The following is a 12,873-nucleotide window of genomic DNA, read 5'->3' as shown; positions in this document are numbered from 1 at the left end:
CTACACTGCTCCAGGCCGGCTGGAAGGGCAAGATGCACTGTGTCTCCTGCCGAGCCCTGTCCCTGGCTGGAGTGGGGGGAACCAAAGAGAGGGGGAACCAGTAGTGGGTGTGGGTAGAGGATGTAGAGTAGGGGAGCACCATGATAGGAGGTATAAAAAGGGAAGCCATCTTAGGGTGGCAGAGTAGTGCAGAGGACAGAGAGTGAGTAGTAAGGAGAGGAGGGGAGCAGAGTCTCTACAGGAGCTCTGCTCCATAAGTGAGGCCTAGTAATAGAGGCCCTGGAGGGGAGCAGAGGAGAAAGGCTCCGTTTTATAGAAGGGATCCCAGGGAGTACGGTGAGTGCAGGACGGCACCCGTACGCCCCGAATCTGCCAGGTGCCAGAGGGATCAGGCCGCAAGAAGGGACAGGTCCCTGGCCCAGCCGTGTTACTCCAGGTCTCGACTGGAAAAACTGGAGGCTTCTGCACTTCCATGGTGCGGTTGCCACAGTCTCACCCTAGTCACTGTGAGGACCAAGTAGGTCCGGGAACTCCAGGTTGCCCAGAGGGACTTCAGAGCACCAGATCGGGACTGTGTGTGGGAAGCGCAGGGCAGGAGGGAGAAGACCCAGCGCGAGAAGTCGGTCTAGTAAGGAACATAAAGAAAGCCGGGTTCCGTCAAGCGCTCCTGATCAATTTGAGAAAGTGCTGAACCCCTTATCTGGTAGACGCAGCGCGACGCGGGAGGCTTGACACCCGTACTGTGTACCTGAGAACCTTGAACAAGAACTGTGAGTAAAATTCGGATGACTGCACTGCACTTCCTCTGTCAGTTATTTCTGCTGAGTCATCTCTCCTGCACTGCAAGCCCCAGCATCACCACCATTTGAACCTACACTGCCCCGGGGGCCCGCTCCGCCTGTGGGGAGCAGAAACATCCCAGCTGCCATCCCATCATCCCCCGGAGGTCTGAAGCAACCATTTCCGGAAACCACAGGTGGCGTCACGAGACAAACTGTACATTAAAACCCCTTTTTAAAGAGAGGCCCAGAGGAAGGGCCCGGGAGCCGACTGCCGTGACATCCTAAACAAGATAAAAGGCCCGGGTACCAAGTCCCCTATATTCCCCCTGGGTGACACACAATAATGTTTAACTTCGTTGTGTATGTCCCTTCTCTCTCCCTGTCTTCCGCTCATGTGACTGTGTTGTGGCAAACCCCTCCCTTCTTGTTCTGCCTCCTCTCACATTCTTCATGTATCCTCCATTAGAAGCTCATGTGCTTGTACCCTGTCTTTGGTAAAGTTCTTTATCTGCTGCTGTGTATGCATTTAACAAGAGTTCTTAAAGAAATCAAAGTCTCTTCTTGATTCTTCACAACGCGTGTGCCCGCAGCTGAGTTAAGCTATCTGTGACCATCACCAATTGTAAGTACAGGTGAAGAGACAGCGTCTCACAGAGCCATACACTGTGTTCCAAATTATTATGAAAAAAGTGTTTAGGAGTGATAAGGGAAGAATTTGTTTGTTTGTCAGTTAAACTCATTGATGGTGATGTGTGTCAGGGCTCTTTATATCACTGTAAGCAATTGCAGACACCTGTGCTAATTAGTTTGGCAGGTGTGTCCAATGAAAGGCAAAACTACTTAAGAAGGCTGTCCCACATTATTAAGCAGCCTACATTTTCTGCCAAAATGGGAAAGAAAAAGGATGTGTCGGCTGCTGAGAAGCAACAAATTGTGGAGTGTTTAGGTCAAGGCATGACTACAATCAACATTGCCAAGACACTTCATCCTGATCATCGCACAATCAAGAAGTATGTAGCTGATTCACAGTACACATGTGCGTGCTGATAAGGGAAAATTTAGGACTCTTTCCTATAGGCAATTACATCAGGTTAAAAGAGCAGCAGCTAAAAAGATTTGTCATAGCAGCAGACAAGTTTTTGAAGCTGCTGGTGCCTCCAACGTCCCCCGAACAACAAGATGCAGGGTCCTTCAGAGGTTTGCAGCTGTGCGTAAGCCATCCTGTCGACCTCCTCTATCCACTGCACACAAGCAGAAACGGCTCCAGTGGTCCAAACAATACATGAAGACTGACTTCAAAACTGTTTTGTTCACCGATGAGTGCCGTGCAACGCTCGATGGTCCAGATGGATGGAGTGGAGGATGGCTGGTTGATGGACAACCCATGCAAACACGGCTACGGCGCTAACAAGGAAGAGGTGGAGTAATGTTTTGGGCTGGAATCATGGGGAGAGAGATTGTCGGCCCCTTTAGGATCCCTGAAGGGGTAAAGATGAACTCCATAATGTATGTTGAGTTTCTCAAACAGCACTTCCTGCCATGGTTCAAGAAGAAGAACCGTGCATTCTGCAGCAAGATCATTTTCATGCATGATAATGCACCGTCTCATGCTGCACATAACACATCTGCATCTCTGGCTGCTATGGGCATAAAAGGGGACAAACTTATGGTGTGGCCCCCATGCTCCCCTGACCTCAACCCCATTGAGAACCTCTGGATCATCATCAAAAGGAGTGTCTATGATGGTGGGAGGCAGTTCACATCTAAGCAACAGCTCTGGGAGGGTATTCTGTCCTCATGCAAAACAATTGAAGCAGAAACCATCCAAAACCTGACAAATTCAATGGACGAGAGAGTTCAGAAGCTCCTTTCGAACAAGGCGTCCTATGTGCAAATGTAACATCACCTAGAATAAAGTTTTGAGTTAAAAACTGTTTGATTTCAGGGTGTAATAACCTGCTAATGCTTATAATTTCAAAAATGACCATTTTTTTGTTCTTTATTAAAATGAAAAGGTTGAAAACTCTGCTGTGCATAATAATTTGGAACATGCATTTTGAGTGCCGTTTGAGTGTTTTATTTTTTAAAAAATATACTGTTATCATAGGCAGTTTGTACAAAAACCTTTCAATTGTACTCTAATAGTTATTTGACTGGAAAATTACAATGACTGCAATTCATATAAGTAATTTGGGAAAATCTGAGAAAATATTATTTGCATAATAATTTGGAACACAGTGTATTTACAGTCACAGGCCATGGGGACAGAATAATAGTGAAGGCGGTTTCCACACACAATCTGATGAATTAAAATAAAGACTGTTGCAACGAGGCTCCTCAGAAAAGGACTCAGGAAAGGCGGTAAATCAAAACTCAAACATAAACACGAAAATACACGGAAATGGAAAAAGGTGAAAGAGACATTTTTATTTTGATGCACTTAAAATTAATGATAGCTTATAATAAAATCACAACCTTAGGGATTTTTGAGGGTGTAGTAGGTTTTCCAATTGATTAGAGAACTCTGTGCCCAAAGGCAATTTTGAAAGTGGAATTTGTTTTGTAAATCTAAGTCAAAGCAGAATGTGACAGCTTTGGGTGGAGTAACCCTTCAGGATAAACATTGCTTCATGTAGAGCTTTTGGTCTATGTAATTCTTTGTTCAAGAGCTTTTTACATAGGCAAAACTACACTCCTTGTACAAGAGGTCCAAGGAGTATTTTAAATCAATTACTATTAAAGGAAGTTCCTTCCTCTACTAAAACAATGCTGGCCGAGGTATGATCCCACCACTACTGCAAGGATTTGTTATTGTAAAGAAAGGCTAAATGGATTCTCAACAAATGCAATGAGCATTAGAACTAAAGGAGAAAAATAATGACTGAAGTGTTTTTTTATAACCAACATGTTACTTTTATGATTTTTTATAATTTGCTTATGTTTAATGTAGATACTTTGCTCTTACATTATTCCTACCGCTCTCTGACTATTCTGTTTTGTTTTGTTTTTCAAAATCTATCATATGGTTCAAGAGATATGGGCCACTTTATTTTGTGATAATTTTTATGGTCTTTACCTTGTCGGCATAGCTCACAGGATACTTAGGCAAAGCAGCCTAAGCACATGCCCCAGAGGATCCTGTGAGCAATACTCTCATGATAGGTACTGTTACGGATCCGGGAGGAGGAACCTCTGTGCTGCGGTGCAAGGAGGGACCCAGAGGGGCGTAACTAGGTATCAACTCGGAGCGACCTAGGTCATACGGCGGCTCAATCGACTCCTTGACCAGGGAGGATCCGAGCAGAGGGACCTACTCTGTGGATGACCTTGTAAGGGAGCAGGTGGCTCCCACGGTACAGATGGCAGGGACTGACCGGCGTTGCAGATGTGCACAGCAGGCAGACTGACGAGTGATCCGGGTGGATGTACTGGCAGACACGGCAGGCAGGAGCCTCTAGGAAGGCTGTCAGGTGGTCACGGCAAGTGACGGGCAGGAGCCTCCAATTAGCCTGACAGGTGGTCATGGAAAGTGACAGGCAGGAGCCTCTAGGTAGGCTGTCAGGTGGTCACGGCAAGTGACGGGCAAGAGCCTCCAGGTAGGCTGACATGTGGTTACGGCAAGTGACAGGCAGAAGCCTCCAGGTAGGCATGGCAGGTAGCAAGCGGGAGCCTCCAGGTAGGCACGGCAGGTAGCGGGCAGGTGCTTTCAGGTAAGCAGGCGGGCAAAGCCCATAGACAGACTAGTGGACTGAATGGAAAGACAGACTGTCGGGCTGGAGAGTAGTCAGGCTGGTGAACTGGACTGGTAGTCAGGCTGGCGGGCAGAACTAGTAGTCAGGCTAGCAGTGGGACCTGAGGGCTGAAGCAGAGGAAAGTACACTGTGCAACAACTATTGCTCCAAAATGGAGGTGCCTTATATATGGGAGGACCTCCAGCAATTGGCGGGGGACTCCTTAGGGCGGTGCACACGGCCCCTTTAAGAGGGAGAGAGCGCGCGCACGCCCTAAGCACCGTGCCTGGGAAGCAGCACGCACCGGCAGCAGCAGGAAGAGGAGCGCTGGAGAACGCCGGGCGGGGAGCGCGGCGGTGAGAGGAACGGTGTCTCTGACTGGCAGGGGGCAGAGACGCCGATGCTACAGTACCCCCCCCCCTTTACTCCCCCTCTTTTTTAAGCCAGAAAGAAATTTTTTAAGGAGAAGCGGGGCATGAATGTTCTCCCTGGGTTCTCAAGTTCTCTCCTCTGGGCCAAACCCCTTCCAATCCACCAGAAAAAAGGTTTTTCCTCTTACCCTCTTAGTGGCCAGAATGTTCTCTACCTCAAAAACGTCTTCAGCGGAAACTGGAGCAGGGGGAGTACCTGGATTGTTGGAAAAATAATTAAACGCAACTGGTTTGAGAAGAGATACGTGGAAGGAGTTGGGAATATGCAAGATGGCAGGGAGTTTTAACTTGTAGGCCGCTGGGTTGATTTGTTTGAGGACTCCAAATGGACCGATGAACCGAGGACCCAACTTATAGGAGGGTATTTTGAGCCGAACATGTTTAGAGGAGAGCCAAACCTTGTCTCCCGGACGGAATTGAGGCGGATCCAGACGTCTCTTGTCAGCATGTTTCTTCATCCGCTCAGAGGACTGAAGAAGTGAGGACCTAGTATTCTCCCAAATGGTGGAAAATTCGCTGACCAGAGACTCCGCAGCAGGGTTGTCCCCAGAAGCGGAGACAGGAAACGGAATCCAGGGATGTTGACCGTAGACTACAAAGAACAGGTACTTGGAAGTAGATCACCCAAGGAGAACTCGGCCCAAGGTAGGAGCTCCACCCAATCGGTATGGTGAGCATTGACAAAGTGCCAGAGGTAGCTGGTAAGGATCTGGTTGATACGCTCCACTTGGCCACTGGAATGTGGATGGTAAGCGGAGAAGAAATTCAGGGTGACATCCAGCAGCTTACAAGTAGCTCTCCAGAAGTGTGAGGTGAACTGAACCCCTCTATCTGACACAATGTGGAGGGGTAAGCCATGTAGATGGAAGATGTGAAGGATGAAGTCCTTAGCCAGCTCCGATGCAGACGGGAGACCAGGCAGAGGGATGAAGTGGGCCATTTTAGAAAAGCGGTCGGTGACCACCCAAATGACAGTACAACCAGCAGAAACAGGGAGATCTGTAATAAAGTCGATAGCAATATGCTGCCACAGGGCAGCAGGCATGGGAAGAGGCAGGAGATGACCGGCTGGAAGATGTCTGGGAGCTTCGTTGCGGGCACAGGACAAACAGGCCGAGACAAAGTCTACCACATCCTTGCTCAGGGTAGGCCACCAGTAATGCCGGGTAATGAGCAGGAAGGTCTTCTTCTGACCGGCATGGCTGGCTAGTTTAGATGAATGGCCCCAGTAAAGAATCTTCTCCCGATCTGGAACTGCTACAAACATCTTACCGGGTGGAAGACGAGTTAGAGCCAAGGGGGCCATACTCATCACATTGGAGGGGTCGATGATGTGCATAGGCTCCTCCTCTGAATCGGAGGACAGGAAGGATCGGGACAAGGCATCAGCTTTAACATTCTTGTCCGCTGGGCGGTAATGTAGGATAAAGCCGAAGCGAGCGAAGAACAAAGACCACCGGGCCTGACGCGAATTGAGTCTTGGGCATTCTGGAGATATGCTAAGTTTTTGTGATCAGTATAGATGATCACCGGATATAGAGCCCCTTCGAGCAGATAACGCCACTCCTCTAGTGCCAATTTGATGGCTAGCAGTTCTCGGTCTCCTATGGAGTAGTTGCGCTCAGACGAGGAGAAGAGTTTGGAGAAGAAGCCGCAGGTTACCATTCTCCCGGATGAAGATTTTTGGGTGAGCACCGCTCCGGCTCTGCAGGAGGAAGCATCAACCTCCACTAAGAACTATTTGTCGCAGTCCGGACGGTGCAGCACTGGGGCAGAGGAGAAGCCTTGCTTTAAGGAAAGGAAGGCCTCCTCAGCTTCGGGCGTCCATTCCTTGGGATTTGCTCCCTTACGGGTGAGCGCAGAGATGGGAGCAGTCTGGGTAGAGACGTGCGGGATGAAGAGACAATTGCAGTTGTTGAAGCCCAGGAATCGCTGAATTGCCTTCAACCCCTCCGGACGGGGCCACTTTAAGACAGCAGAGAGCTTCTCGGGGTCCATTCGTAGACCTGTCTGGGAGATAATATAGCCCAGGAATGGAAGGGAGGTCTGCTTGAAGAGGCACTTCTCAAATTTGGCATAGAGGTGATTCTGCCTGAGCCTAAGCAGGACCTGATGAACATCCCTCTGGTGTGTGGGAAGGTCCGGAGAGAAGACTAAGATGTCGTCCAGGTACACCACTACGCAGGAATATAGAAGGTCACGGAAGATATCATTGACTAATTCTTGGAAGACGACGGGAGCATTGCAGAGACCGAAGGGCATCACACGGTATTCATAGTGACTATCCTGGGTATTGAATGCCATCTTCCACTCGTCTCCTTGATGGATCCGGACCAGGTTATACGCCCCACATAGATCCAGCTTGGAAAAGATCTTAGCGCCCTTAAGGTGGTCAAACAATTCGGAGATGAGAGGCAGGGGGTATTTGCTTTTGACCATGATTTGGTTGAGTCCTCTATAGTCAATACAGGGGCGTAGTGAACCATCATTCTTCTTGGCGAAGAAGAATCCGGCTCCAGCCAGGGAGTTAGATTTCCGGATGAATCCCCTAGCCAGATTCTCCTTAATGTACTCAGACATGGCCCGGGTTTCGGCCGATGACAACGGGTAAATATGCCCACGAGGTGGAGTGGCACAGGATGCCAGGTTGATCGGACAATCATATGGCCTATGAGGTGGCAGTGTCTCAGCTTCCTTTTTGTTGAAGACATCAGCATAGGGCCAGTAAGGTGCTGGTAAACCGGGTAGATTAGCCGGGGTGGGTGGAGGACGAACCGGGCGGACCGCGACCAGGCAGGTCTTATGGCAATCCTGCCCCCAACGGAGAACTTCACCGGATTGCCAATTCAGCACGGGTTCATGTCTCTGGAGCCAGGGTAGACCTAGCAATAGGGAGTGAGAGAGTCCAGAAAGCACATGTAAAGATATCCTCTCAGAGTGCAGCATTCCCACCTGTAGGGTTATAGGTTCTGTGACGAGCAGGATGGTCACCGGAAGGAGTCTTCCATCCATGGAGGCGACTGCCAATGGTTCAACTTGGGGTTTAGTGGGAATCTGATATTTCTCTACCAGGGACTGGGAGATGAGGTTCCCAGTGGCTCCGGAATCCAGATGTGCAATTTCAAAATAGCAGTTCTCTCCCCAAGAGATAGAGACAGACAAATTCAGGGATAGAGAGGATTTACTTTTGCCTAGGATGACCTCTCCGAGCGATCATAGACACTGGAGTTTCCCGGCTTCACCGGGCAGGAACGGATGAAGTGCTCCTTACTGCCACAGTAGAAACAGCCTCCCTCAGTTCGTCGAGTTTCTAGATGAGACTTGATCATCTTGGTCTCGTCAATTTGCATAGGTTCGGGCGAGCGTGCCCGGGGAATTGCTGGTTGTGAAGCCGGTTTCTGAAAAACAGGAGCAAGACGAGGAGATCTTCTCTCCCGGGCAACCTCCTTGGTACATTCTTGGAAACGGATGTCAATCCAGGTAGCTAGTGACACCAGGTCATCCAGGGTGGTAGGAATGTCCTGACCGGCTAACTCGTCCTTAATCCGACCGGAAAAACCCTCCCAGAAGATGGACACCAGAGCCTCGTTGTCCCAGGCAAGCTCAGAAGCGAGGGTGCGGAACCGTATGGCATATTGGCCCACGGTGAGACTCCCTTGGCAGAGACGTAGCAGAGAGGAGGCCGAAGAGGATTTTCGTCCTGGTTCATCGAAGACTCTCCGGAAAGCAGCGAGGAAAGATGATAGATTGGACACCAGGGGATCCCCTCTCTCCCACAGGGGATTTAGCCATGCCAGTGCTTCTCCGGTGAGGTGAGACATGATGAACGCCACCTTGTCCCGGTCGGAGGGAAACTGATGTGCAAAAAGTTCAAAGTGCAGCGTGCACTGGTTCAGAAAGCCCCGACATGAGACGGGGTCACCTCCAAAACGAGGAGGTGCACAAAGCCGGGGACCTGGGTTGGATGCCGTGGTATTGGTGGGCAGCGGCGCTGCCGGAGTGGGAGTCGCACGACTCGGAGCGGACACAGGTGGGACACACCGCGTGTCCAGGCGGGAGTTGACATTCCGCAGGAAGTTCAGGATGGTTTCCTGTTGGGATCTCTGACGAGAAACCTCCTGGTACAGGTCAGAGAGGGAAGGAGCTTGGGGGCCACCAGGTTCCATGGCCCGAGCAAACTGTTACAGATCCAGGTGGTGGAACCTCTGTGCTGCGGTGCAAGGAGGAATCCAGAGGGGCGTAACTAGGTATCAATTTGGAGTGACCTAGGTCGTACGTCGGCTCAATCGACTCCGTGACCAGAGAGGATCCGAGCATAGGGACCAGGTGCTACTCTGGGGACGACCTTGTAAGGGAGCAGGTGACTCCCATGGTACAGATGGCAGGGACTGACCGGTATTGCAGATGGGCACAGCAGGCAGGCTGACGAGTGATCCGGGTGGATGGACTGGCAGACACGGCAGGCGGTAGCCTCTAGGTAGGCTGTCAGGTGGTCACGGCAAGTGACAGGCAGGAGCCTCCAGGTAGGCTGACAGGTGGTCATGGCAAGTGATGGGCAGGAGCCTCTAGGTAGGCTGTCAGGTGGTCACGGCAAGTGATGGGCAGGAGCCTCCAGGTAGGCTGACAGTTGGTCACGGCAAGTGACAGGCAGGAGCCTCTAGGTAGGTACAGCAGGTAGCAAGGGGGAGCCTCCAGGTAGGCACGGCAGGTAGCGGGCAGGTGCTTTCAGGTAAGCAGGCGGGCAAAGCCCATAGACAGACTAGCGGACTGAACAGAAAGACAGACTGTCGGGCTGGAGAGTAGTCAGGATGGCAGACTGGACTGGTAGGCTGGCGGGCAGGTCTAGTAGTCAGGCTACCAGCGGGACCTGAGGGCTGAAGCAGAGGTAAGTATACTGTGCTGCAACTATTGCTCGGGCACCTCCATTTTGGAGGAGGTGCCTTATATATGGGAGGACCTCCGGCAATTGGCCGGGGACTCCTTAGGGCGGCGCGCGCGGCCCCTTTAAAAGGGGGGGAGTGCGCGCGCACCCTAAGCACCGTGCCTGGGAAGCAGTGCGCGCCGGCAGCAGCAGGAAGAGGAGCGCTGGAGAACGCTGGGCGGGGAGCGCGGCGGTGAGAGGGACGGCGTCTCTGCCTGGCAGGGGGCAGAGACGCCGATGCTACAGTTACCTTAAAAATTTGCATTAAATATAAGAGTTAAAACATTTTTTACCTGCTGACAGGTCCTCTTTTACTGTTTTTAATGTCACTTTATATGTTTACACTGTGATCATGACAATCTGGCACAACATGCATGAAGACTGAGGCACTGACGTCATTACACAGTCCAGACAAGACATAGCGCACGGCAGCACAAGCGGATGTTGCTACTGATTGAGTTTTTTTGCTTTTTTCAGAATAAAGCACATTTTACAAGATATCCCCTTGGTTAGTGCTGCCTTTCTGCTGCTTGCTTGTGGGTCTGTAATGGAAATTGCCATTTCATTTAGCCATTTTTTTAGACTAAAAGTATCATAAGTACGTACCGTACACTGTGAGGTCAATGTTCTCTTCTTTCACGAAATTATCCCACATGGTAATCACAGCCGTGTAGTTTCCACTATCACTTTTGGTCAGATTATTGATGCCTAAAACGGTTCCATGAAGGGCCGGCTTATATCGGTTGTTTAGATTTTCAACCACGCTGCCATTTTTAATCTTTATGATCCGATAATAACCTTGCAGGGTTTTACGATTCCAAGTGAAGTCTTTCACATTAGCATGGTCAAAAGATGTTTTCAATTCGATGGATGATTCTGAAAGCGCAGTCACTTGACTTGAAGGTTGTACTACAACTGAAAATATGCAACCGGGTCATTTTTATTCATTGATTCTTTCCTTTTTTAAGTACCATCCCCCACTTATATTGTAAGAGCCATGTAGAAAGCATAGTAAGTTTTTGAGGCATCATTATTGGGAAGCCATATTGAAAATACATAAATCCTACATACAGTGGTGTGAAAAAGTGTTTGCCCACTTCCTAATTTCTTATTCTTTTGTTTGTCACACTTAAATGTTTCAGAAGACAAAACAAATATAAATATTAGACAAAGATCACACAAGTAAACACAAAATGCAGTGTTTAGATGGAGGTCTTTATGATTAAGGGAAAAAGAAATCCAAACCTACAGGGCCCTGTGTGAAAAAAGTGATTGCCCCCCCCCACTCCTTAAAACATAAATTAACTGTGGTTTATCGCATCTTTGGGAAGCTGAGTTCAATTTCCCAAGCCACACACAGGCCTGATGACTCCCACACCTGTTCTCAATCAAGAAATCACTTAAATAGGACCTGCCTGACAAAGTGAAGTAGACCAAGAGATCCTCAAAAGCTGGACATAATGCTGCGATCCAAAGAGTTCAGGAACAAATAAGAAACAAAGTAATTGAGATCTATCAGTCTGGGAAAGGCTATAAAGCCATTTCTAAAGCTTTGGGACTCCAGTAAACCACAGTGAGAGCCATTATCCACAAATGCCGAAAACATGGAACAGTGGTGGTGAACCTTGTGTTATCTTTGTCCAATATTTCAATTTGTTTTGTGATCTGAAACATTTAAGAGTTACAAACATGAAAAAGAAATCAGGAAGAGGACAAACACTTTTTCACACCACAGTAGATTGCGATGTCTGCATAGACAGTGCTGCTGGATCCTTTATGGATGAGATGAATTAGAATTAATTGACAAAGAAATGTCTTATATTGTTACATTTATAGGAAGTAATTAAGGAACTTCAACCCCAGACTAGATGAGTGGTGGTATAGTATGTATAATATTACTGCCTAATCCTATCCAGTCCTTCGATAAAGTTGTTCTTAAATTTCCAGCCCTCCAATGACCATGAGCTGTGAATTGTCCTGCAGTGGGGTTGTTGAGATTTTTCAGGAGCCTCGGGGAGTTGCCTTTCTCTCCCCATAGTACAGCAGGCAGCATCTGAATTACATTCCTAACAATATTCACTTTCCCTTTTTCTGAGATTTAGTAAGGCGACTAAAGAAAGGGATGTGAGCAGGGGATTTCCACGTCAGAGGAAAAACAGGATGTTCAAGGGCAAAGTATAAAAAAAAAATAGAAGAAACATTAGAACACTAATGAGTAGCAAAACATAAAAACACAGAAATAGAAAATCTCTGAACTCTGAGAGAGTTTACTGGCACAACGTTAGGGTGACTCACCGGCAGCAGATACCATTGATAGCATTAATAAGTATGAGATCTCCATATGTCCTGAGGCAGAGGAAGAAGCCGCTTTCTGTTCTCACAGCGTCTGCTCCACTTAACTGAAAGCTCCCGGTGTTAGGCGTCGGGCGGACGTTGCTGGACCTGAAATTGGGTCAGAATCATTTGTGGTCCCATTCTGGTTCAGCATCGCCGTCAGTCCCAAAGCCTAGCCAGTGCACGAGAAGTACAGGCTGTCTCTCGGGTCTTTGTTCCTAGTAGTGTTAAGCATAGGTTGCAGAGGGGAACAGGGCTGCCACAGTCTAACTCCAGGATGTACTGCACTGAGCATGCCCGTGACATGGTGGACCGTGATTGGTGCTTTGGTGTCAGCTGATCCGGTGACATGGCACAGCCTGATTGGCCGCGGGTGACGTCATCAGTAGTGCGACCAATAATGTGATGGTGGGCAGGGCTTAGTATTTAAACAGCCCACCCACAAGCATGGCGGTGTGCTCTGATCATTTGAGCTTAGGTTATGTTGCTTTATGGATGCTTAGCTGTTCTCTCCGTGACCTGCCGATGCCAGAGCTCGCTCGGCTGATTAGCACAGGTCGCTTAGGCAGGTTTAGCAGCCCTTAGGGAGGTTTGGCGGGGCTTAGGCAGACTTAGCTGGGGGAGGCAGGTAGTTCCCGTTTGGCAGTCTGGCTCCGGCAAGGAGGTAGCTATAC

The 12,873-nt window shown here is 49.1% G+C and overlaps 1 protein-coding gene across 4 annotated transcripts in view; it reads right to left on the bottom strand.

Moving 5' to 3' along the window:
* Positions 1-12,489, bottom strand: part of LOC141154085 (uncharacterized) — a 45,149-nt gene extending 32,660 nt beyond the window's left edge. For all 4 annotated transcript variants that reach the window (XM_073639531.1, XM_073639528.1, XM_073639530.1 and 1 more), the window contains exons 1-2: positions 12,161-12,489; positions 10,472-10,780 (exon numbers count right to left, since the gene is read on the bottom strand). In XM_073639531.1, coding sequence (XP_073495632.1) covers positions 10,472-10,780; positions 12,161-12,206 — 355 coding nt within the window. In that variant the 5' untranslated portion in view covers positions 12,207-12,489. The remainder of the gene's footprint in view (positions 1-10,471; positions 10,781-12,160) is intronic.
* Between the last annotated feature and the right edge of the window lie 384 nt (positions 12,490-12,873).

This window comes from Phyllobates terribilis, unplaced genomic scaffold (assembly GCF_046119375.1).
Source record: "Phyllobates terribilis strain yellow unplaced genomic scaffold, ASM4611937v1 Scaffold_7__3_contigs__length_470593459, whole genome shotgun sequence".
Taxonomy (NCBI): domain Eukaryota; kingdom Metazoa; phylum Chordata; class Amphibia; order Anura; family Dendrobatidae; genus Phyllobates; species Phyllobates terribilis.
Note: the sequence above shows the minus strand (reverse complement) of the source record. Positions and strands in the feature narration are given on the sequence as shown.